The sequence below is a fragment of the Bos javanicus genome, chromosome 15 (genome assembly GCF_032452875.1).
Source record: "Bos javanicus breed banteng chromosome 15, ARS-OSU_banteng_1.0, whole genome shotgun sequence".
NCBI lineage: Eukaryota > Metazoa > Chordata > Mammalia > Artiodactyla > Bovidae > Bos > Bos javanicus.
This window is the reverse complement of record NC_083882.1, coordinates 31,005,035-31,027,380: the sequence shown is the minus strand read 5'-3', so window position 1 is coordinate 31,027,380 and position 22,346 is coordinate 31,005,035. Positions and strand designations below refer to the sequence as shown.

The 22,346-nt window shown below is 38.8% G+C and overlaps 1 protein-coding gene across 3 annotated transcripts in view; it reads right to left on the bottom strand.

The window, feature by feature from the left end:
- The window catches only part of ARHGEF12 (Rho guanine nucleotide exchange factor 12), a 177,770-nt gene that overhangs the window by 146,805 nt on the left and 8,619 nt on the right, over positions 1-22,346 (bottom strand). For 2 of the 3 annotated variants that reach the window (XM_061440600.1, XM_061440601.1), the window contains exon 1: positions 19,424-19,926. The exons of the other annotated variant lie outside the window; for it this stretch is intronic. In XM_061440600.1, the coding sequence (XP_061296584.1) occupies positions 19,424-19,455 (32 nt within the window). In that variant the 5' untranslated portion in view covers positions 19,456-19,926. Of the gene's footprint in view, positions 1-19,423; positions 19,927-22,346 lie in introns of those variants that run through there. 3 annotated transcript variants of the gene reach the window in all.

Sequence of the window (22,346 nt, the reverse complement as noted above, 5' to 3'; positions counted from 1 at the left end):
TAATGACTAAACAACAACAGCAATTATTTGACAAAAATAGAAAGCAAGAGTAGATAAAATATACAAACTGCTACTGAATTTTTTTAATTTTTAAATGCAAGTAAAGCACTCTTGGAAATAGAAACACTAACAATTAGTATACCAGTAACATGATCATTACTGGAGAAGGCAATGGCAACTCACATTCCTGCCCAGGAAGTCTCATGACAGAAGAGCCTGGTGGGCTACAGTCCACGGGGTCTGAAGAATCAGACACAACTTAGTAACTAAACCACCACCACCAACACGATCGTTATGGAAGCCTTGAAAAAAAAAGCATTTCATGTCTCCTTCTCTTCAAATCTCAAGTTATGACATGCCTTTAGTCAGAAAAAACTGACCTATTCAATTAACTGGTACCAGTGATTGGTCATTTAATGGGAAAGAGCAGTTAAAGAACTGTTTAAAAAAACCAATCATATACACCTTAAACGTCAATTTAAAATATTTAGGTGTATATTTATTTGCCAATTTTTAAATGTAGGCTCAAGATTTTTTCTTTGAGTAAGGATGTGTTGGGCTGCCTTATTATCCTTTTATAAATTATGCTATAATAGATCTGCTCTGTTCATTTCCTGTTTCAGTTTCTTTACAGTGGACAAAGAAACTAAGGATAATCCCTGGACTCTTTTTCTCTTCAAATAGCTAATAGTGGTTTTTCATCTCTAATTTGACAGAAATTTCCTTAGTGACAAGTCTCTACTTGTATTTCCAAAGTACATACAACTCAGTTTTCATAGAAATAACTTTCCTTTTACGCTCATATTTCATCGGTTTTCATAATATTTAACTATCTAATTCCAATACTAGTACAACAGGTTGGGATTACAAAGTTCACCTGGAAGTATTCAGACATACTACAGAGTAGCCTGTAGATGTAATCATTTAATCCAACTGTGGGTAGAAGTCATGCTCCATGGGGGAAATGGAGTACGTCCATTAAATTGAGGTTAACTAAGAGATTTCAACTACTGCTTCTACCCTCTATTCTTAAATATATTGGTCGCATCATTCAAAATTGGATAATGTTAGCTTCCCTTGATTACAGGACTTTGTGAATTCCTAAATGACCACTCATCTTTACCACACGTTCCCTCCAACAGTTCCTTAAATGTAATCAGTCACCTTGAGACATTCCAACTTTTATTGTAACATCAAGAATGTTACTCTTTCTTGGCACTTTTGTAGCATCTTTAACACTATTATTTTCATGCTTTTTGTGGGCCATTTCAGCTCAAAAATATTCATTAAAAATCTTATAAAAGTATTCCCTATCTTAACCTCAAAACTGGAACTACACTACAGAGTTTGGCAGAAATAATGGAAAAGTCTTTGTACACCCATTTGAGTTGTAGGAAGAATTTCAAATATTTCTGGAAGAAATCTTCAGTTTTTGAGATAACATGCATGAATGAGACAAGTTTTACAAATAGGCACATCTTGATAAACATATCTGTTCAGGTGAACAACTTACATTTACCCTGACAATGTAAGAATTCCATGTGTAAAACAAAGTGAACAAGATTAAGTGAAAACTAGAACTATGAGATACATAAGTGAGTTGCATTCTTGTTCCTCTCTGAAAAGACCACTTAAGGTTTCCTCTGAAAAACCACTGAAAGTATTCTGAATAATATCAAAGATCTGATAATTTTTCACAATAATTTTCCCAAATTGGATGGCAGCAAAGAGTAGATGAAGAACTCCTTTTCTACTTCATCAACATCAACTAATAGCTTGACACATTTGGAAGAACAGATTCTGAAGATTAGATAGTTTCTTTGAATAAAGGGCCTAATTTTTATTAGTATTTAAATGTAAAACAAAGTTGACCATTAACTATTTTCTGATCTTTTAAACCACAAACACTTGCAAGTTAGGATTCTTGGTGCTTGTCAACATCAAAACTTAAAAATGAAAACGTCCCAATAACCAAATCTCATCTGAATTATACCAGGTGATTTCCAAAGAAGTCTCCCTTTCTTGCTGACTAAAAACAGTCTCTCACTGAAGAACTGATTTTTCAGGCAGACATCTCTGTAAAATAAAGGATTCACTGCTGTATCTCATTTTTTATTTTTTTAAATCTAATAATAGCTTGCAATTTTTCTACTGTTGTGTCTTTTCTATGTGGCAAAAATACTGATTTTCTATTTACAATAATGAAGTAAAGTTTCCTTTGGAAATGGATTTTCAATTTAAAAGGCAATGTTAGAGAAGATTAAGTAACTGATACATGAAGGATTAAATTATTTGGATACTATCTAAGTCAATGGCACCCCACTCCAGTACTCTTGCCTGGAAACTCCCATGGACAGAGGAGCCTGGTAGGCTGCAGTCCATGGGGTTGCGAAGAGTCAGACACGACTGAGCGACTTCACTTTCACTTTTCACTTTCATGCACTGGAGAAGGAAATGGCAACCCACTCCAGTGTTCTTGCCTGGAGAATCCCAGGGATGGTGGAGCCTGGTGGGCTGCCGTCTATGGGGTCGCATACCTATGCTATCTATGGGGACACGACTGAAGCGACTTAGTAGTAGTAGTAGTAGTAAGTCATAATTTTAAATATGGGAAGCAACAGCCTACAAGATAAAGGCAAGTTCCTTTCCACGAACTCAAGACCATTCTAATTATCCCTGTAGTCTCTTTTCTCACCACTTTTCCTCATTACAAACTGCATGTTCTAGGAATATCCTGCACATAACAAGCCATCCTTCTGCCTAAAATGTCTATTCTATTACCCATATCATCACCACTGCCACCTTTAGACCATACCACATGCACACACACACACTACACCTAACCCCAACTCAACTCCTTACCTTTTAAAGAGGGTCTACACTAAGGTTTTATCTTCCTCCAAAAAACTCTCCATATCTCCTCAGACTGCATCAATAGAGATTTTATCTTATTCATCTATGTATCTTTCTCTGGTTCCCAGAATATTCAATAAATAATTTTTGAAAGAACGACTATTACTTGACTAGTTTGTATCATTTAGCAATGTTAATTACACTTTACTTTCATCCCTTCATGAAAGCTCCTTTATAAAATACCCTCCTGGTACTCCTACTCCTCCGTAACCATTCCTTTGATTCTCTGCAGGTTTGATTCTCAACAGCCTCTGAGAGCCCTTCTTGACTACCCCAGACATGTGACCCAAGATGCTATTTGGGCCATCCTTTTAGCGAAATCTCATTCTTACTGAACTCACCTACTCAGAGTGCTTCAACTACCATTACGAACACAAGAGCAGTAGCTATGCCCTCACGCCTTCACATATAGTCGCCTATCCGATGTCTGCACCTGCAGGCTTCACAGGTACCTGTGCTGGGCAGCATCTAAAATAAACCCCAGTGAATTTTGTCTCCTGGAATTCACACCCTGTAGAGTTCCCTCCCACCCTGAATAGAGCTGATCTCTCAGCTGATCTGAGAGAACATTTCAAAAAAGACAGGTTGTGACTTCTGAGCTTAGCTCATAAAACTCATTATGGCTTCCATCTTGTTCTCTATGATCACTTGATTTAGATAAAGTCAGCTGCCTCAAACATTCCGATGAGAGGTCTTCCTGGTGAGCAACTGAGGCCTCCTACCAACAACCAGCATTCACTTAGCCAGCATGTGAGTGAATCACCTTGGAAGTCCATCCAGCAGCTCCAATCAAGCCCTCAGAGGAGTCAAGCAAGTCTTTGCTTCCATAATAGACATCTCAACTACAACCTCGTTGAGAGACCCTGAACCAGAACCACCCAGCTAGGTCGCTTCCAGGTTCCTTATCATAGGAAACTGTGAGATAACAAACGTTTAGCAGCACTCTCCAAGGGAACTTTTTGCAATGATTACAATGGTCTCTGTCCAATGTCCACAACAGTAGCTATTGGCTACACATGGCTATTGTATACTTGAAAGTGGTTAGTGTGACTTAAGACCTAAATTATAAATTTTATCTAATTTTAACTAATTTAAATGGCCACAAGTGCCTTGTGACTACCATGTTAGAGTGCAAGTTTATTTATTGTTTTGGGATAATCTATTATGCAGCATTAGATGACTCTAACCTTAAACTGAATCTGTCCCTTACTACCTCGGTTCTCTCTCCATCTTTCATCGTATCAGTCAACCAAACACACACACACACACACAAAACCCATGCCTTCTCCCTTTTATAGTCCATATCTTGGTGAATGGAATACCCAACATCCACTAAAACCCAAGCCAGAAAGGCCCTCACTTTCACCACCTACCTTTCTTACATTTAACATCTTCTTAATAACTCTATTTGTCTCTTCGTTTTTAAATGTATTGTTACAAATTTAGTACTTCATTCTTCTTTATTGAAAAATGTCTCCTTATTGGTTATCTCTGCCCCTAAAACTTCTCAAGACTAATCAAATCTTTACAATGCCACCCAAATGATCTTTCTATACCATAACTACTGATCATATTACTCGTGCAATTAAAGATCTTCAGTGGCTTCCCACAATCCAGTGGACAAAAGCCAAACTCAGAACGGTATAAAAATAATTTGACGCCTCCTATCACTGCAACTTTACCAAATGTTGTGCCCATAGTCAACCTCCATGCTCATCACAATGAACTACACCCATGGAGTTCTTAGAAAAGATGAGCTATTTTACCCTTTGTTCATAATCACTGCTTCTACCTGAAATAATCTTCTATTCCTCACCTGATAATTACAACCCATCTTTAAGGATTCAATGGAAGCATTTATCTCCTGTTTCTGATCTATCCAGAAAGTACTGATTTTTCTTGAGTCTCACTGCCGACATGTCTATCTCCTTGTATTAGACTAGAAGCTTCTAAGGGCAGAACGAGTACCCGATTCAATGCTGATTCTATCTGACAGGACAGCATAGTATTAACAGTGTAGGCTGGGAAGTTAGACAAACTTAAGACTAAAATTCCAGTTTTTCCACTTAGTAGGTATGATATTTAAAACTTTCTGAGCTCCTGTTTCTTCACCTACAAAATGAAGATTATATAATAAAACCCATTATACTTCACAGTAAAGAATAAGTAAACTATTATGTATAAAATGTTATAGTTCCTACTATATGATTTTGTGTATTTTGGATGGAGAGACTAATGAGTTACCAACTCCTGGGTGAGTACAGGAAAGGTGAGATAGATCAAAATAAAAGCTGCTGCTGCTGCTAAGTCACTTCAGTCGTGTCCGACTCTGTGTGACCCCATAAAAGGCAGGTCATCAGGCTCCCCCGTCCCTGGGATTCTCCAGGCAAGAACACTGGAGTAGGTTGCCACTGCCTTCTCCAATGCATGAAAGTGAAAAGTGAAAATGAAGTCGCTCAGTGTCCGACTCTTAGCAACCCCATGGACTGAAGCCTTCCAGGCTCCTCCGTCCATGAGATTTTCCAGGCAAGAATACTGGAGTGGGGTGCCATCGCCTTAAAATAAAAGCTACCATCTTTGAAATCACTTCTGCTAGGCTACTCTATAAAGAAAATACATTAAATAATCCAGGAAGCCTCTTAGGTATCTACTATGTGGTAGGAAAATGACAGAGAATGGCAAAAGGACTCAACCAGAAATAAATAAAAAGGCTGAGGAAACTAAAAGGTTGAAGAAGAGCAGAAGTTCTAGATGGGATCAGATGGGAGAGATCAAAAGCCCAATAATGACAATGAAGGCAAAGAATGCATATAGAAAGGAATGGGGGAGACTGAGAAGTAGAAGGTAAGAAGTAGAAAAACACAAAAATTTGGAAGCAGGATCTTTCTGAGCAATGACAAGAGCTAAGATGTTGTCATATGGATAGTTCCTAGGATAAATCACATGAAACTGCAAATACTGAACTATTTTTGACTTAAAAAATAAAACAGATTAGACCATTTTTAAACTAATAAGTTGGACCTCTTTTAAATAATAAAATTTGGGGGGGATTACACATTAATTCCATTAATTTCATTTTACATTCTACCTTTTGCCTTGAGTACCTGAGACAATGTGGGGCTCCTAAGAAAATCATGCAAAACAAAAAATTACATTCTTGTTGAAGTGTTCTGGATGTTCCCTGGAACACAATTTTAAAATTGCTACTGTAGTTTGCATTAAAAGATGGCAGTGTTTAGTTGCTCAAGTAGTAGCCAACTCTTTGTGACCCCATGGACTGTAGACCACCAGGCTCCTCTGTCCATGGGATTCCCTAGGCAAGAATACTGGAATGGGTTCCCACTTCCTTCTCCAGAGGATCTTCCCAACCCAGGAATCAAATCCAAGTCTCCTGTGTCTCCTGCATTGGCAGGCAGATTCTTTACCCCTGCACCAGGGAAGTCCACGTTAAAAGATAAAGAAACTAAATAAATAACCTTCTTTGACTGAACATTCTCATTTGAATTCCATACTTTGTAGTTGTGTTTGGACCCTACCTTCACAGAAAAAATAGTTACCCATAATTATGTGCAGTAGCAAACACAATGAACCAGGAGTCAGAAGACCTGGATTTTAAACCTGGTCCCAAGTATGTATAAGCTGGGAAATAACAGGCTAGTCAACAAATGTCTCTGAATCTAAGATTTTTCTCATCTGTAAAACAGGAATAACATCTGCCTTATAGTGCTGTTATATGTATTAAATACAATGCCTACAAAGAACCTACTTAATAAATTGAAGCTTTTACAACTAAATGAGGAAATAACTGTTAAAGTGTAGTAAATGAGACTAAATTACTCAAGTATCACACTGACAAGATATATGAAAGCGACAATGATCTGACTTGTTAGATGGGACAAAGCTGAAGTGAATCATGCTGATTGTATGATAATAACCTTCTCACTTTTAAATATAGGACAGTAAACATGGGCAAATATTTCTATAATAAGTAGATTATTTATGGATTGTGAATTTGTAATTTACCCCATTATTTTTTCCAATCTGACTTTTAACTTCATCAGCCCTCAAAGATAACAACATTCTCCAGACAAGTCATATCTATAACAAACTTTTCAAGCTGGGTAAGCAAAGATTTCCTTATTACTACCAGTGTAAGGAAGCAATGCTAGCTAAAATGAGATATGGTAAATATTTATGCAAAATTAACAGAACTTTACCCCACAGGGATGCTGCAAGCATGGGAAAAAGCCGCTTCCCAGCACTCGGCAGAGCGGATGTCTGTAGATCTCCCTAAGGGCTATACAGTCTCCATGTCCATACGAATGCTTCAAAGGGCATTGCTTTTTTGCAGGCAGCCTCTCTATAAGCTTTTTTTTTTTTTTAAACTTTACATAATTGTATTAGTTTTGCCAAATATCAAAATGAATCCACCACCTAGTAAAACTCTCAAATTAGAATTCTCCATCCTTTCCCTACACAGAAACAGTATTCAATAAAGGATCTGGTTTGTGGGCTTCTTTTTTAAACCAGCTATCTGCCTATCTGTTCTTGATTCTCCAGGGTTACTAAGAAAATGCAGGAAAACAATTCATAGCTTAAAAGAGGTTAAAAAATAACACACTGAACTATCTCTTAGGCAAGTTTTCTTTTCCAATGTTATGGCACAAAGGGAGGCTAAGTAAAAGGATTCATGCCACAGAATTTTCAGTAACAAAAAAATCATTTACAGAGAGGAAATGACTAAAAATTAACAATGTTTTATGGCACAGAATATGAATCTACAGCTAGGATAAAAGGGATGATATTTCTTTAAGTGGTAGAAACTGTAAACTAAATGATATAGAAGAGATTACTACTGTAAGAAGAAACCTTTAAAAAGAAAATATAATCTCCATTACCACTTAACCAAACATAGATTCTTGCTAAGAATAAACTTAAACTCAATTTGCTTACATCATTTATGTTTCACAAAGGCCCAATCACTAGTAAAGTCATTCTTTTGCTACCTTTTCCTCCTCTTACATACTCAGTATAACAATTTTTTGAGTCATTTACTGTCTTGTGTGCCTATAACACACACACGCAACAAACCAAATCCCATAAAACTTGTATTAGACGGACTGTAAACAGCCAGGTTCCTCTGTCCATGGGATTCTCCAGCAATACTGGAGTAGGTTGCTATGCCCTCCTCCAGGTGATCTTCCTGATCCTGGGATCAAACATGCATCTCTTACATCTCCTACATTGGCAGGGGGGTTCTTTACCACTAGCACCACCCCTAAAGTACACATGACTTCTCATCTTAATCCTCAGCACTAATCAATGAATATCAGAGGTAAATTTCTTAATTCTTTAAATACAAATCAGCAGACAAGAATGCAAAATAACTGACAACATAATGACCTACACAGAGCTGGCATTCAATATTTATTGAACAAATGAAGAAACAAATGAACTGATGTTGTCAGGACAGAGCTGGACAAATCTAAGTGATCAAAGGCAGATTTAAAAGTTGACTGCCAATCCTAAAAAAAATCTTATTGACTCTATACCTACAGATGCTACTGTTTCACAGTCTGAGTTGAAATAACTGTCTCTTTGGTCTATTCCTCACCTCTAAATGCACCTTAATTCTAAAAACATCCTATAATTTGAAATTAATGGAAAGGGAATATTATCACAGCAAGGAAAAAAACACTGTTACAGCAGAAGCAGCAGATACATATGAATTCCAAATTATTTAAAATGTGTAGATCAAAGTTGTAGGAAAACCCAATTTCTTAAGTTTAAACAATAATAAGTTCCATTCTAAGTTTCTGACCTCCTTTAGGTACTTAAATACATTTTCATTTAATCTTCATGCCAACATTAAAGGTAAGTGATATTACTCCAATTTTTATACATGAGAAAACTAAACTGTTCCTCAGAGACGTACATTTCCCTAAAGTATCCTAGCATGTAAGCAGAACAAGTCTTGACACCAAAACCCAGGCTCTTTTCTCTACATTATCTTCATTTAGTTCCCTTTTACTACTCCTTTCTTACAAAGGCTGCAAAAAATCAAAATTAGAATATATAATTAAGAGCTAAAATATCTTTCCTTTAAAAGCTACTTTTAATCTCTAAAAAGAGAATAGTCTCAAAAAAATTCTGCCAGGGCAGTCAAAATTAATATAATTACTAATATTTATCCATATTTTACTTAATTCCTTTTTTGGAAACAAATTATATCTTGTATCCTGTTATGCAATAACTGCATGGTAAGAACCGTCTCTCTCGCTCTTTTTTTTTTTAACTATTCACATCTATTTACTAATATACCCAATTTACCTTCAAACACTGTTTCAAGAATTCTGACCATGTAGGCTTCTGGATAAATACACAAGAAACAAATACTTAAGTAACAAGAAACCACAAACCTTTCCCCAAATTGCACAAAAGACAAATGCAACCCAAGTGAAAGTACCTTATTCTGACAAAGGGACCAACAAATTATTATCTTTAAAAGTGAATGTTTTTCTAACATGATACAATAGAAATACAACATGAACAAAAGGCAGGTCAAAGAGTTAATTCTCCATGGGGGAAAAAACTGTTTATTTATTAAAAACAGACTGTAGAGCCCCAAGCAACCAAAGCCAGAATCAATCCAATGCCAAGAAAAATTCAAAATTAAATAAAATTTTTATGTACAAGTCGACGATAACCAAGTTTCTGCTTCAGTCACTACATGGATTCTGAAATGAGATTAACAATATAACTTAATTAAAGAAAACTAAAACTACTTGGACACCTAGAAAGACCATTTTAACTAAGTTTCAATGAACAGTGAAAAACATCAGATAAGAAAACATAGATAGTACTATCCTAAAATAAACTATTTTCATCATGTTATATACAATAATTTATTCACTAGCCTGTATAAATCCTCTTTGATCAACTCATTGTCGCCAGCCAACCTACAAACTGAAGGGATTATATCTGTTTAGCTTGCTTCCCACTGTTACATAATACCCCTCTCCCAAGTATGTTCTGTGAAACTGACTATTCTCGATCTATAATATAATGTCTATTACTCCCATAACCATAGAAATGATAAGTAAACTGTCTCACACTATATGCTAGTAAAATCTATGAAGTTATGAGTCAAAATGTAGGCTTTAAAAAGGTCCTCAGATGAACTAACCTGAGCAGGTGAGAGTGAGTTAAATTATTTCTAAACTAAAATTAGACAGATTCACTTTCTTATTTTTATATTGTTTTAGGACTATTTCCTTAGAGATCTGACAGAACCTTTCTCTGCACAGCAAACAGCATAGCTGAATACAGAATTTTTAGAAATGATTCTGATATTCTTCTCCAGAGTATATAACATCAGCAACTGGGAACTCCCAGAAGACTTACAGCCATTAAGGGCTGGGATTCCTTTCAATTGGCGTCATTCCAACAGAGGCTCAGTGTGAAATGAAACCTCCTGCAAATCAAATCTGTTGCAATGTTATTTTTTTCCAGAGGTTAATTACCTGCTTCACACTTACACACACACACACACACACACACACACACACACACACACACTCAGGAGGAAAGGAGGTACTGGAAAAACAGATGACATTCTGCTGTAAGCCTCCTCCAGAAATACTCAAAACTAAATCAAAACAACTTTCTGGCTGTCAAATTCTAGATACAACTCCATGAACATCCTCTCCTACTTGACACCTGTCAGTCCATAGCATCATTATCTCCAACTACTAACAGACAGTAAGAATTTACTAAAAGAAGTTACACCTTCAGATTTTATCTTTCAGAGATACTCAGTGAAATATTTATGGTTGAAATTATGATATCCAGCCTACTTCAAAATAATCCAGTGGAGAAGCGGGAAAAGGAAATAGATGAACCAAGACTGTCCATGCACAGAAAGTTTTTGACGCAAACAATGGGAACACGGAAGTTTATTATATTATTCTCTGTACTTGTGTATATGCTTGAAACAGTCCATAAAAATAAAAACTTTCACAGATTCAAAACAACCCATTTAACAAGAATTCATCGATCACCTCCGATAACAGACTGTCTTACTGCTTTGCCCTTTCTTTCCTTAGGATTATACAGATCTACCTGTCATCACCCGGCGTGTGATGCCACCTGTGGGAGTACTACACATCTCTGGCCCAATGACAATGAGCATGACCATATTACTGCTTTGACCAATGACATGTGAGTGATGTGATATACACCTCGACGGAGCAGAAGTTTTTGAAGTCACTGTATGTTGCCATCCATTTTCCTGTTCTTTCCCTCTGCCACAGAAATGGCATATTCCAGGGGCTGCTGGGGGGATGCTCCTTCAGACAGGGTTCCAAAAATGCTGCAATCAATCCAGAGCTGACAAGATGCAGTGTAAGCAAGAAATTAACTAGTGTTGTAAGCCACAGATATTTGTTGGTGTTGCTATGCGAGAAGAGGACAATAGAGGATGAGATGGCTGGATGGCATCACCAACTCGATGGACACAAGTCTGAGTGAACTCCGGGAGTTGGTGATGGACAGGGAGGGCTGGTGTGCTGCAATCCATGGGGTCACAAAGAGTCGGACACGACTGAGCGACTGAACTGAACTGATGGCAATACAACCCAGCAAAAGCTGATAGATACATTTACTACAAGTCAGGTACCAAGAATATTAAAATGATGAGTGGTATATTTATGAGACTGTAAAGGAAGGTAGATACACACAAAAAAACTTAACTGTAGTTACCTCTGAGGAGAGAGTCTGAGAACCAGAGGGTGTGCAGGGATACAGTTACGATCAGAGGGAGACTTTATATATTATTATATCATATTATCTATCATTTGAATTTTCATGAGTGTGTTTAACAACATCATTTGGATAACTGGATAATTTGGGCTATTTTTTCTTCCTTATGCTTTTTAGTATTAAAAGAGAATAAAAATATAATGAAGCAGATAGTAACTAATTAAAAATGAGTAAGAACTACCCTCCTATCCTTAAGGAATCTGAAAACTGGTTGCAATTTAGCTTTAAAGAAAGCCTTTTCCAATAAAGATATTCATTGTTAATTCTTCAAAGTGGCAAAGGCAATATGTGAAAACAAAATTTAAAACAATGGGGAGTGTAAGTACATGCAATTCTATCAGTTTGCTCATGTTAAGATTTCAGTAAAGCAAACACAGGGTTTTGTACATGGGTAGTGCACCTATGGATCTCAAAGGAAATTCTCTCAATCACATTATTTCAGTATGCCAATTAAACTGGTGAAGAAGCACACTCTAGGCGTTAAACTTGGTGAATAAGCCTTAACCATAGACAAGCCTTAACTATAGACCAGGTATCTACTCCTCTAAGTTAACCCATACAGGGTAACTATATTTTTAAGCATTAGAAGAAAAACATTCCAACCACAACTCTTGAGGTGATTAAACAACACTTGAATGGTAACAGAAGTCTCAAGGCCAATAAAGTAACATTTCACTACGTGAATAAATTTTTACTTAAACTTGAGCAATATCTGCAAATATGATTAGGGACATCTCTGCTCTTTTCATCTTAGGATCTCAAAGCACTTTACAAACGTTAATTTAACCCTCATATCGCCTTGGGAGGTAGGTATTATACAACATTATAACCATCTATTCTGCCACTACAAAACATTTAAATATCCCTTCAGCAGTACTTGCCCTGAGGAGGTATTGCCAAAACAGCCAATAAGACAGGAAATAAGCTGACAGTGCATATGCCACCAACAATCTCTAAAAAGATCCGACCTTCACCCACAAGAACCACTTCCTCTGAGTAAACCACAAAGACTGTACAGGGCAACCACAATGTATCAGCCTGTGTCGGAACACAGGCAGATAACCCATCTAAAACCTATGGAAGGCTATGTCCAAGCACCTTCACAAGGTATCTTATATATATGTATTTCAGTGTATAAGTGTATTTGGGGGACTTGTTACTCTTCTGGATGAGATATAGTCACCTTCTACATTACATAATCAATTTCACATATAATTTATTCAGATGCTGATTTTTTCAACACCACAAATATCTAGATTTTTCTGAATCCACAGAAGACATGAAATCCTCCTTAAGCTCGAGTGTATGAACCTAACATCAGCATTTAAATGTAATATTTAACCAAAACTGTAGTCTCGAACAGTTGTCTTTAAATGCCTATAATAGGCATCAGAAGAAAAAAACAGTGTGACAAGTGGATAAGATTAAACATTAACTAAATCAGGTTTTCTTATATATTCCCAATTTCTTCATGAATTGTCTCTCACAGTCCCATGACAGGAAACCTAATTTTTTACTGGCCTTCAGATTTGCTTATCTCTCAACACTGGGAAGCCACCCAGGTCTATCATGTGTCTATGACCGAAAAAGCCAGGATTCAGCATTTGAATTAGTAAGAGATCCTGTTTTGCTATGAATCTAAGCTGTCAGCTGCATTGGTACATGTTAATTTAGTAAGGAAAACAGTATACTTCTCCTTTTACTGAAAGTCAGTAACGTATGTTTATAAACTGTAGGCAGTCTCTGACCTGTGACACCATCACATATTATCTCTGCAAAATAAAAAAGCTGAGAATTATTCTAGGTACTAGCTTCATAGGTTTCTCTTGATGTTAGGAACGCTTACAAATTTCTTTCTTTTGTGGCTATCTTGGTACTCTAGATATTCTAAGTAGAGAAAGTAAAATACCCTAAATCTCATCCGTTTCCAAAATTCTGACATTTGAGGTAACAAAATCACTAGCAAAACATGGAAGAATAAAGATATCTATTTAAAATAACTTTAAGTATCAACAATAAAGGTCTACTAATACAACATTCAAGAGCTCTATCTTATATATATATATATATATGTACGTGTATATATATATAATAATTTAAATATCCATGTTTTCCTTCTGTTACTTATCATTAGTAACAGTTCTTGTAAATACACTGGTAAGAAAGTAAAACATTATTTCAATTTTAATAACAGTATGTCTTATTGGAAAAACCTGCTTATCATTGCAAATCTATTTCTTTTCACTAATAAGTGGAAATAACAGGAAAAAACAAAGTTAAACAACACAAGCACACACACAAAAAAAACCAAAATGGAAAAATGACACACAATTTTAAGATTAGACTGAAAAACCACTGTAAAAAAACAAAGAAAAAAGAATAACAACTTACAGATATATCTCATCATACAGTGATATCTTAAAGCTACAACCACATCTCTTTATTAAATTCAGAGATGGTTCACCCTCATTTCTGATTAATTTTCAACCAGGGATGGTTTATCATTTGTTTGCTACATTTTTGTCACATAATTGATAATACTTGTAACTTACATTAGGGCACGATATCAGAAAGAATCACTTTGTAAACAAGGCTTTTATAACATGAGCAATGGCTTAATTAGCTGATTTGCTAATTATGCTGTTTGTATATATCTGTTTGTTTTTTTGATGGTGACATCTCCCATATCCATTCTAAAAAAACTATCTAAAATAAAACTGAGTCAAAATGGTCTTGAGAATTTCTTTACTTATAATTTTGGGCTATGCCTGGAGAAAACAGAAGACCCCTGTATTATGGTAAAACCAAACTGCAACTTGTTCTAGAATATGAATAAACATAAAATATAGAGTATCATTTTGTAGTAGAACAGCACTGAAAGAAAAAAACCATTTTGCACTAGATGAGCAACTGAGGAAAAGCTAATAAAATATTAAGAGGAACAGACTGACTTTTAGACACAAATCAACAGAATATACAACTTGGCTCAGCAAAGAATAAGGGTGGGGGGAAGGAAAGGGTGGTGGACAACTGTCTAAACCATTTACAGTCACATAAACATAAAATGGGAGGAGATCATTATTTAGCCTAGTACAGCAAGTGTATACAAGTAACAGGACAACTTAAAAGAAAAGTCTGTGCTAAAGATCAAGAAAAACTTCCTGACTATAAGATCTATCAGATTGTTGTTCAGTCTCCTGAGGAAGTGACGATAGCTTTATCCTCTAGAGATACTTAAAATTAGAATGGATAAGGTACTAGAAAGCATCCGGTAAGAGAAAAATCCAACCCTGACTTAGCTTGGAAAGTTACAAGGGAAGCAGGACAGAAAAAATACACACGGAAAGACAATAATTTAGAGTGACATCTGGAGGACTTGAAAGCCAGAAAATCTAGGTCATATCTTGAATCTATCCTTTCCAGTTTTATAATCTTAACTTAAATGCTATGAGTTGCTCTAAGTGTAAATGATGATCTGCCTCACATTGAATTGAAGACACTGTAAATGTCAGAGCCACACTGCCATAGGATATCATTACATATATCAGGGTATTTTCTTCAAAAGGAAACAACAACATTTATAATTTTGCTGATTTTAAATTTTCAGTCCAAATGCCATTATTTTGAAGATTCTTAACTACTGAAAGGAAAAGGACCATGCCTTCCAATGAAGTTTTAAAACATCATCAACACCACGTTTTAATGGATGAAACTTAATGAAGTTAATTATGCTCCCTGTTTCTGAAAATGTGGCATGGTCAATCCCTAGGAGATAAGCAATTAAATGATAAGTAGCATTTCTGGTAACTTTGTTAGACAACCATGATGTAAAAGCACTTCTCCAATTACCGCTGGAAAATGGTTAAAATATCCTGTTGCTTTTACAACCCGTATCAGTAGGCAGGCAATTCATACTCAATTCATGAAACCACCAGTGTGTTAAGTGGTATTACCAGGTTAACATATTTTTATTATGATTCAAATAAAGCTTCTCTCATCATCTCACTAAATACACGTGAACATCTTATAAATGTGCCGTTAATCTAGAAGACTATAGCTCTGTACTTTTAAAAAATTTACTTGGACTGTACATGTTGACTCATGTAAAACTGTACAAGAGAATGTACTACTGCATACCTGTCTGAATCAGAATTTAAAACTGAAAAACTAGAAGAGAAGAACATTAGAGTGAATACAAAGCTAGCTCTGTGATCCTGGCCCTACTTTCAATTCAGTATTTATCTAATGACTGATTTTACAAATGAATGCTACAAATAATTTCACCTTGCAGATGACTCAGGCAGCCTTGAAAACAGTGCACATACAGAATTTTTGTTTTGTATTTTAATCAAAAGCATTATTATATGGCACTGTTGGCAGAAAAAGTATTATGAATGAAAACGTTAATTACTGGGCAAATGCATATAAAGCCTCTGGTTTCCAGTCTCACTTTAAAAAGGTGCTTCTTAAAAAAAAAAAAAAAAAGAACAAAAAGACTTGCTTCAGTTAAACAGCTTAAAGATAAACTTACAGTGCTAAAAAAAAAAAAAAAAAAAAAGCCAATATATTAAAAACCTTTTATCTATAAATCAAAACCAACAAAATCTACAAGTCCTAGACAGGACATAGGTTCTTTTCAACAAAGACCTTTATAGCAAAATCGTACCTGTATTGTCCCTGAAAATTCACTGTTCTAGAATACAGCCTGAAACAATTTACTCAGTCCACTGAAAAAACATTCTCTTATCTCTCAAAAGAAATTCCAACTACCACAGGACCCCTAAACTCTTAGGGTGAGGACAAGCATCCAGGAGGATTAGAAACAATTAGGATTATTTTGGGACTAAGGACAGCAATCAATGCAAACTGGAGAACAGCAATCAGATATTTCTATCACTTTTCAAGTGCTGGTTCTAAAAGCTGAAAAATATAATCTTCAGGTTTCATAGAAATTACAAAGCAAGACACTGGATGGCATTCATAAGCTGTTTAGATTTTTTTTTTTAACAATTCAAATATACTACATAAAAACAACAGCTACCATGAACATATAGATTGAGTTTTAAGTTGATAATTACACTTTTTAAAAGGGGGCTGGAGTGCCTGAGGAATAGAGAATGAAAAGGGGAAATGGGGAGTAAATGAATGTGTTAATTTAACTGCAAAATAATAACAGGATATAACAGAATTCTGAGTCTCCAAAGTGACCATTCAGAGCCCAAACATAGCTGAATTCCATCCCAGCCCCAGCACGTCCCTAACACAAGAATAAAACCCTTCTTATCTTGTTCAGCCATGTGTCGCCTGCCACAAACTGCAAAACAGAACAACGCCCAAAACCAGCTAGTCTGATTTCAACTGAGGACAGACAGACTCTGTAGTCAGAAGCATCACAATGAAAGAACTCTAACTCACACAGCTGGCCTGGTGGGTCTGCACACTCTACAAAACAAAGCCATACCACATACAGTACTTCAAACTTGAAAGGATCTTTAAAAAGACACTGTTAATTTGCCAATAGCTCTAGAATCAGCAAAATGTATCTAGAGTGCACTGGAGTTAGACCATGAGAAGAGGCTGAGGTAGGTAGGCTGAGAAGAAGATGGGAACTATTCTATACTCGTAACTTTATTAAGGCAGCCTGGCACAGAAATAACACTAAACCAGTACTTCCAGATTTCACCCCAACATATATTCAAATCAGAGACAACTCTAAGAGTCAATGGATGCTTGAGATTTATGGGGCAAGATATGTTCAAAGAAAAAGTAATGGTCACATAAGAATAAATCTTGTGGTGGAAAAAAAAGAAACTAGGAGTAAATTCCTAAGAAATATGAATCCATAATTGTCTCACCAAGGCACATTAAATTAAGTGGCTTTTAAAGTCTTTTGTCTTTTAAAAAGTATGTGAAATTAGGCAGTACCCAAACTAATTCAAGTAGATATTAAACCCAAACCAATTTGCAGATTCATCTTAGAATATTCATCTTTTAATCCTTTGTGCCCAGCACAGTGCCTGGCAAAAAACAGGCATTAACTGCATGCTTATTGTACATCTGTATCTCATCTAAGTTACAAAAAGCAACACAAATCCCAAAGTTTTCCTTCCAACATAATGGAAATAGGAAGAAAATCTCTGAGAAGCAAAGAAGGAAAGATCATTACTTGGGGGCCTTTAGGTGATTTTCACGTGGAATGAGCTGGTGACCCAAGGTTCTGTTTCTACGGAATTAAACACCCTTACTATTGCAATGAAAACTACCAACATATTAGTTCCTAATAAGACTTGTCTCCAGGGTCAACAGAGAAGGCAAGAATTAAGAGAACCAGCAAAACAATTACCCATGAAAGTGGCTTCTCAGAGGCGAAACACCGTGAAAGGAAAAGGAATGGGAATAACCAGAAAAAATGAAAATAAGCATTGTTAATAATGTTAAGTGTACTCTCGGAGAAGTTGAAAATTAAATGCATTAAAAAAAATACACAAACAAAGAATAAATAGTTTAAATATTTAATAGAATCTTTTAGGTGAACATTCACGTGATACTGGGAAGCATCAACAGGAACAGGAAATTCTGTTTCTGGAGTAGCTGTTAGGGTAAGATAATGGAATTTGGCCCTTTTAAAATCAACAAATGAGTCTTACAATTGGGTGAAACTCTCTTATTAGGGAATTCAACTACTTTTTGCAGAAGCACTTCTCAAAATGCTTTCTTTGCTCCCTAACTTCAGTTATTTGATCTTTTTTTTTTCTTTTTAATGATGTAATGGTTTGAAGGCTGACCAAAAAAAAAAAAAAACAATTGAAACTTGGGACTTGAATACAATGTCATAGTTACACTGAAAAATATCATGTAGTAAAGAATATGCTTTTATCACTTAAATATTGCAAAGAATAACTCTAAAGAGTAAGGAAACTCACTTAAACCACAAATGGTCTACCTCAATTCACCGAGCAACATAGGTAAGTACTGTAAAAGACTGACCCAACTCAACAAATCCACCTGCCAGCTTCTACTACATAATTCGCTTAGGCCTACACCCCTTAAATGCAAACGTTTCTGGAAAATGAAATCCTAAAAGTGTAATAATTAAAATCAAGCCCCATGATGTTCCCCCGCCCTTTCTTTTTTTTAGTTCCTTGATATTGTCCCCACCAGAAGACTGGGACTTACTGGTAATTCCAACATTCTGGAAAACTATTAGACAATAAACACCGTGCAAGTCAATGTTTCAAGGATATCAATTTCATAAATCATCATGCGGTAGTCTCAGAATGAAGTTCACAAACAGAACAGGGTCTAAGGAACTACAGGCCAGGAGTTAACTTATGAGGGACCAATACCCCAGCCGACCTCCGGCGCTGACCTTCACCCAAAATGACCTTCCTCTGCTTCCAAGATCAGTACCGAATCCTAATGCCCACTACGGACAGAAAAACACAATCGTGGCTTTACCTACCCCTCCTCCGACACTCTGGAAAAGTTTCTCTCCAGGAAAAAAAAAAAAATACATTTCCAAATTCAATCAACCGGGTAACTTGGCAGCAACCCCAGACTAACTGCAGAGCTCGGAAACAACCCTCCGTCGGATGCCTGTCAACTTCACTGGGCAAAGGCAATCCTGACTCTCCTGCTAGGTCGGGCCCCATCCAGGGAGGCTAAGCGCAGGGGGGAGCTTCATACCAACCTGTCGGTGATAGTAGACTGTGTGCCACTCATTGGGGCCCTTGGCGAGAGGTCCTCCTTTTATCCAACTTGCATTTTACAGTAACACCTCCACCCCACCCCCAGCGCTCCGGGATCAGGCCCGACTCCGTAGGGGACACCAGAGTCCAACTCAAAACTCCATTCAGTCATCTAGAACGTCCGACTGGCAGGGGTCAAGGAAAGGGGATGTGGGTGGGAGCGAAGCACGTTATCTCCCAAAACAAACCGAGCAAGTCCGCCAGAAGGCGAGTTCTAAAGCTAGGGAGCGATCCTTGGGAAAGCGCCGGAGAAAACTTCGTCACGGAGGGAAGTCGGCGAGCCGCGCGGGGAACGGACCTCAGGAGTCCGTCCGGGGCAGGATGGGCTCCTCGTCGGGGTCTCGGGGGCCTGTAAATCCCCGCCACCGAGCCGGGGCCCGCTGGCTTCTGCTTTCTATCTGGGGCTGCCGGCCGCTCGTGGCCGCGGTCTCGGCCGCGTCTCGGGCCGCCCCGCGTCAGCCGCGCGCGGCTCCATGGCCCCGGGCCGGGGGACACCTCTCGTCGTCCTCGCCGCCCCCCCACCAGGCTCCGGACGCCAGGACGAGCACGAGCGCCGGGAGAGGAGGTCCCGCAGCCGGAGGTGACAGGAACCTGGTCTCTCAGCCCCACGGGCTGCTCCCCATCCCTCGGAGGCCCGGGCTCTTCCGCGGTCGGCGAAGGCGGCGGCGGCGGTGGTGGCTCCTCCCCGACGCGCCGGTAGGCGGCGGTTCCCGCGAGGGGCGGGAGGTTCCCGTCCGACCCGGCCTGGAAGCACCGGCCCGGGAGGCCGGCGGCGACCGCGGCAACTGGGAACGCAGGGCCGGCTAGCCGGGTCCTGGGGCTCTCGCGGGAGCGCGCGCGGCGGGCGGAGGAGGCCGCCGGCGGTGGAGGGGGCCGCGCGACAACCGCAGGCGCGCGCGCGGGTTCCGGTTCCGGTTCTGCCTTCCCGGCCCCTGCCGCATCCAGCGCGAGCGCTCGCCCTTCCCCTCCCCCGCCGACTTTTTTTGGCCTCCTCCCCTCTGACTTCGGGAAGCCGCCTCACCCGGGATCCCTCCGCGGCGCGCGGGGCGGCCCCAGCCCCCCGCGCTCGCCACCCCGCGCGCCGCCTCCTCTCACCGACCGCGGGTGCGCGCCGCCCCCGCGCGGACGCCTCCGCCGGACTCTTGTTGGGGGAGAGCGAAAAAGTAGTTCTGCGGGGCAGAAGGAGGTGGGCACCGTGCGACCCTGAGAGTCCCACGCGCCAACCTAAGGTTGTCTCAGGGAGCCCACGAATGCCGGAGGTTGCTACTTTGGGGTCTAGCTTGCCCTAACTCGGCTTTCTCCCAGAGAGCACGCCCCCAGTCCCGAGTTGTTGAGGATGAGAGAAGAGGCTCTTTGGAAATTACTCACCCCCTTGTCCTAGAAACTTGTATTCCTTAAGGGAGCATACTTGTTCTTTTCTGATAACACGCACAGACTGTTTTTGGCGAATGGAAGCAAACTCAGGTCCGGCTGCCCGGACCCCGCTGCTCTCTGATGAATCAGACCCCAGCAGAGAGAGGTTTTGGCCTTGGCCGCTCACCTGGGGCACCTGCTGGCCTCGGCCCAGGGCAGGGGCTGCCGCGCAAAAAAGTCTTGGCTGCCGGCGGAGAGTTGGAGGATGGAAGTGTATAGGAATGGGGAGACAGTTTGGGAATTGGAGCCAGGATTTCTTCGTATAAGGTTGCTTTTAGGCTGCTTCTGCCTTGGCAAAATGAAATGTGTTATTTGCCAAATTGAGCAAGCATGGTGCTTTCCACAGCGGCTTAACAAGCTTGCTGTGGAAAGAAATGGGAGCGGGGGGGGGGGGGGGGGGGGGGAGGGCAGTTTATTTATCCTGTTACATTACAGTTCTCTTTGAAGAGTTCCCAAATATATATATATATGTTTTTTTCCTACTAGGTAGTAGGTTTAGACACCCATCCAGTTTTATGGTTGCGTAACTCAGGATTGTAGCTATTCAAGTTCCATGTACAATATATTTCTTCCATCCCGCCTGCAAACATCTGAAGTGGCTGTCTCTTCATGCAACCATTATCAGACTTTGGGGTTCAAACCTGTATTGGTGGGTAAGGGTCTTTAACATTTTTGTGGAAATCAAGTGGCAAAGCAAATCTAATAAACAGTGGATGTGGAGAAAGGAAACAATTACCTCTTAACAATGCTGTTTCTAAAAGTCAGTCCGCAACAGTGCGTGAAAGGATCATTATCCCTGAATAGATGCATGAGCTAAGGCTGACGTTAGAACTCGGTTTAAAAAAAAAAAAAAAAAAGATAAAGATAAACAGAGGCCAAAGATGACTCTTTATTGCTCGATTTTTTTTTTAAGTCCAGGGCACAGCCAACTAATTTTGTAATGTTTATTTTGGGAAAGAATAGAAGCAGAATAGGGTTCCAAGCCACTTTCCTAATGATCAGACCAGGACACATTGCCACCTGCTGGTGTACCCTAGCATGATAATTCTGTCCTGTAAACTCATTAAACTGCGCATTTTCCATAGATAACTGGAAAGAGCTTCATCAGTCTGTATACAACGACCAAAATTCAAACCTTATCCGCAAACTTTTAGACGTGCTAAATATCTTTTTTTGCCGTATTCCAACAATTTCACAGCTTGGGTATCAAAATAATTGGACCCAATGACTCATCAAATCATGCATTTTAAAAATGAGTTTCCTTCTTCCCTTCAAGAATGCCTCACTCCACGAGCTTCAGGAATAAAACAAACTGGGAAAGTTTCCTAATTCACCTTCTCTTCCTTGCATACAAAACCTCTTGGCAGGCTGCTTTCACGATCTTTCCAAACTTAAACAGACCCAAAGTTCTAGCTGTGAGCAAAGAGGCCATTTGCTGTGGGAAAGCTTCGG